At 38.8% G+C, this 4,339-nt stretch overlaps 1 protein-coding gene across 1 annotated transcript; it reads left to right on the forward strand.

The window, feature by feature from the left end:
- Positions 1-697: 697 nt before the first annotated feature.
- On the forward strand, positions 698-3,437 carry LOC101889884 (protein twist). Its single transcript, XM_005187908.4, has 2 exons — positions 698-2,261; positions 2,600-3,437. Exons 1-2 carry the CDS (start codon positions 961-963, stop codon positions 2,838-2,840), a joined length of 1,542 nt encoding a protein of 513 aa, XP_005187965.2. The 5' UTR covers positions 698-960; the 3' UTR covers positions 2,841-3,437.
- The last annotated feature ends 902 nt before the right edge of the window (positions 3,438-4,339 follow it).

The raw sequence follows: 4,339 nt of genomic DNA on the forward strand, positions 1-4,339 counted from the left end.
CGATTTTCTCAGCTTCGGTACTTTGTCATACATTTTAAGCAAACATCCATCAGAAAACTTCGAAAACTTCAACTTGTGGACCCTTCATTTTTAGCTGCTTTAAACGCTCGATAAATTTTGCTTAAATGTTTTCCTTGACTGAATTTTATTCACACAACATCAAACATTTTCCAAAACATTGAAATTTCCTCCAAAGGTTTGACAAAAAATCCGTGGGAAAATAAGTTTAAGGAAAATCCACAAAATTCCAATCCAAAAGGATAATTTAATTGCCAGTCAGACGGCGGACAGACATACACTTTTTAATTGCAATTAAAAATCATCTGCAAACAATGAAGATCGGCTGAAGACTAACAGAAATTGGCTACCTGTAGCGAAGACGAAACAACAACACCACTGGCACGCCATTATGATTCGCCACCATGGCTATTTGTGTGAGTTTTTGTTTGTGTGCGTGCTTGATGTAAACAAAAGAGAGCCATTCACACATATTGAAGAGAACCATAATGGTATTGGTGTGGCTATGATGTCATTGGGAGAGGGTGTAGCATAAACGTAAACGCACACATATGTATGTGTGTGTTCCTCTCTCTTTCTTTGGCTATGGAAAACACTGCCCTTGGTTTGTGTGACAGAGACAGCCTCTGTGATCTGTTGTAGACGAATGACAGCATTTGTTTGCTTCCTACTTTGCGTAGTACGGCAAGGATTTTAACATCAGTTGAGTTTGAGTCTTTCATACGATCGGATAACATTTTATGAGCGTTCCTATTGAAATACGTCCAAAAAGAAGAAGAATTTAAAACATATTGAAACAATTAATTAATTGGATTGCAAAACATAAATACAATTTTTGGTTGTGACGAGTGAGAGACATTGAATTCGAAAAGAACACGTGTTGGAAATATAAACAAACCGTTGTATTGATAACTTGCGTGTGTGCGAATTTTGCAAAAAACCATGTCCGTGCGACCCGTTTCCCCAAAAGTTCTATTGGACATAAGCTATAAACCATTGCCAAATATAATGGATCTACAACACAATGTCATCAAATTGATATCCGTGGACCAGCAGGCCTATATGCATAATCAGAATTTGTCACAAAATATGGATCCCCAACAGATGTATGGCCAACAGCCCACAGCGGGCCAATTGCCACACATGATACTAAATGGTGGCGGCGGGGGCCGTCAGCATCATGCCAATGAATTTATGTGCTATGGTGGTCCAACTGGTGCGCCAGATCATGAAGATAATGATTACAATATTCCAAGCAGTGAAATTTTGAGTACCACCAGCAGCCACAGTGCCAGTTCCACCCCGAATAGCCATAATTTAGGTTCCCCAGAAATGAACAACAATCACAGCTATGGCCATCCGGACTCTGCCCCACATCAACAACAATATCAGTTAAATGAAAATGGTAAACGCAGCCGGGAGTTTGATTGTGGCCCCAACGACATTTTGCAGGATAACAAAAAGTTACACATTAGCCCCTTGGGTCATCCCGCCCAGCAGCAGCAGCAACATAATATCACCGGTCATTATGTTCAACATAATGAACAGAAATTTTTTGTTGAATACCTACCGACCACAGTTAATGAAGTGAATTCAACGTTGAACGGAAATGGTAATCCCTCATCAGGGGCGAATGGCGCCCAAATGGAGACACAAAATTGCAGTGGATCGCCACATTTTGAGTTTACCGACGAAGAAATGGCCGAGAATAGCCAAGATAATTTTAAGCATATTTTCCGGCAACAACAACAAATGCATCAACAGGATCAGCTGCAACAGCAGCAGACACAAAGAGTGAATGGCATGTTACTACAAACAAACGGCGCCAGCAATATTCCTCCAAATGCCATACATTCCAGTGGCGGGCATCAGGTCACAGGTGGTTATGAACAATTCGAGCAGGCGGGTTCCTTAAATGGCAGTACCTATTCCAGTTCAGATCGGGATGAAATGGCCTCGTCCAGCAGCTATATGTTTCCCAATGAAGATGAACTCAGTGCCGGCGGTGGTTGTGATACCAATGATGGCTCCAAGGAGTTTCGCAAGCCCAGACGTCGCACCAAACGTAAGGCCAGTAAATCGGAAGACACCGAAGATTTCCATACGCAGCGCATAATGGCCAATGTGCGGGAACGCCAGAGAACCCAGAGCTTAAACGATGCCTTCAAATCCCTGCAACAGATCATACCCACATTACCCAGTGATAAGCTCAGCAAAATCCAGACACTTAAATTGGCAACAAGGTAAGCACATAGTTTCTCTTGCACTCTTCGTCTCTCTTACTCTCTCTGTGATTATGTGGCAATTGGATTTGCTCCAATCCGAAGAGAAAGAAAATTCCATGGGAATTTCTTTTGGCCAGGGCATTTCCGCTTTGGCCAGTCAATAAAAACCCGCAAAAATTACGCAGCTTAGCTACCTGGGCTTTGGCATTTTTGTGGGTTTTATAAAACACCAGAGAATTTTCCGGCTTCAAATTTGAAATTTTACCATGCCATTGATTAGCAGATTTCTTTGCTACCTGACATGCAAGCGAAGCTTAATACTAATTTCCATTTCCTTTCTTCTTTCCCATTTACAGATACATTGACTTCCTGTGTCGCGTGCTGTCCACAAGTGAAATTGGCTTGCTCAAGGCCTTGGATAATAATGCCGGTAATGGTGGCTATGCCATGGGTGCTGCATCCATACTCAATGATGCCGAGGCAGATCTTAAAAATCTACGACGGGCAGCAGTGGCTCCCATGATACCGCCAGAGAAATTGAGCTATCTCTTTGGGGTTTGGCGAATGGAGGGCGATGCCCAGAATAGTAAATCATAATTTCCATAATGCAGCAGCAATAACACAAATTTGATCCTTCCAAGCCTTCCAGCGCGTTAAGCAACTATTGTGTGGTGCACAGTGCAACACTTGTTATCATTTCCATTTAGTATTAATAAAAAAACACTCTCTATCTTCCCTCTGATCCCTTTCTAAGTAACAAAAACAAAAAATCGTTCTACCATGATGTACATAGACATCTCCCCGCTCCCCCTTCTCATGAAAACTCATTAGGCTTAAGATTATGTTTAAGCAAAAATTACCATGTAATTCCTAGTATTTATAGTTAATAAGCAAATTTTTATTTTTTATATATATCTATTTATGTTTATAGTAAAAACAACAACAACAAAAAAGAAAGAAAGAAATATAGGCTGCTCTATGTGTTATTACCACTTAAGCAAGTTGAGGTTGTTACAGGGTTTACAATGGCCAAAGTTTTACCATGTGAAACGTATAGGTACATATTTTCTAGACCCCTATATTGTTAGTTTAAACTTTTTTATGAACTCAAAAGGAAGATGAAAAAAATCCAACAAATAAACACAAAAGAAACTGAATTGTTAAAATCCTACAAAAAAAAAAAAAAAAAGAAAACTTTGCCTTTTATTTCTCAAACGCCATTTTGAAAAGAAGAAAAAAAAACGGAACAACAATAAAAAACAAATATAGGTTTCTACCAAACAAAAACATCAAGTCATAAAAAATTAAAAAAAAAAAACATCTCATAAAAAAGAAGCAGCTACATAAAGATCATCATTATAATGATCTCTGTAATGATGATCACCCAAAAGAAACGAAAACGAAAAAAACAACACACACAGAGGAAACAAAGAAATCTTTGGCTGGGATCCGCCCGTAATACAAATTCACATGAAATAATAAATATTTCTACAACTGAACATATTCACACAGAAGCGTACATACACACAAGCACACGCACACATAGTTCGCTTCGAACAAACATTCATTCCTCCATTTTAAAATGGTTGTTGCTAAAATCAACAGCAACAGCAACAACAACTTTGAAACTTATTTCCCATTAAATTAGCCGCAAAAGGAAGGCATTCTTACATTCCTCTGTGATGGTGGAAGACATTTGGCCAGAAGAAGACAAAGAAGAAAAAAAATACAAAATTGAAAAAAAAACAACAACAAAAAGACAAGAGAGGGTTGATTTCATGCAACAACAACAAAAACTCACATGGGGGATCTCTGATGAATTTAAAAGGCGGCAAAGTTGGGACATCGCCCGAACTGGGGGTTCTTTAGCAAATGTGGAAAGGCCTTTAAATTTTCGATATATATATAATTGGGAAAGTATTTCACCGATATTTGTACCCTCCACCATAATACGAAGGGCATATTAAATTTGTCAATCTACTTGTAATCTGTCGAACTATTCAACAAAGTAAATATTCTTGATAAGCCGTAATATCTATGATTTCTCACAGATAAGTCAAGGTCGAAGATGGGCTATATCGTTTTACATTATCTTA

This window comes from Musca domestica, unplaced genomic scaffold, assembly GCF_030504385.1.
Source record: "Musca domestica strain aabys unplaced genomic scaffold, Musca_domestica.polishedcontigs.V.1.1 31, whole genome shotgun sequence".
Lineage (NCBI taxonomy): Eukaryota > Metazoa > Arthropoda > Insecta > Diptera > Muscidae > Musca > Musca domestica.

What these genes read in the sequence shown, in the direction of transcription:
- LOC101889884 (XM_005187908.4), top strand. Translation starts at nt 961, where the DNA reads ATGTCCGTGCGACCCGTTTCCCCAAAAGTTCTATTGGACATAAGCTAT. An exon ending in ACACTTAAATTGGCAACAAG is followed by an intron (nt 2,262 to 2,599) that starts GTAAGCACATAG and finishes TCCCATTTACAG; the next exon opens with ATACATTGACTTCCTGTGTC.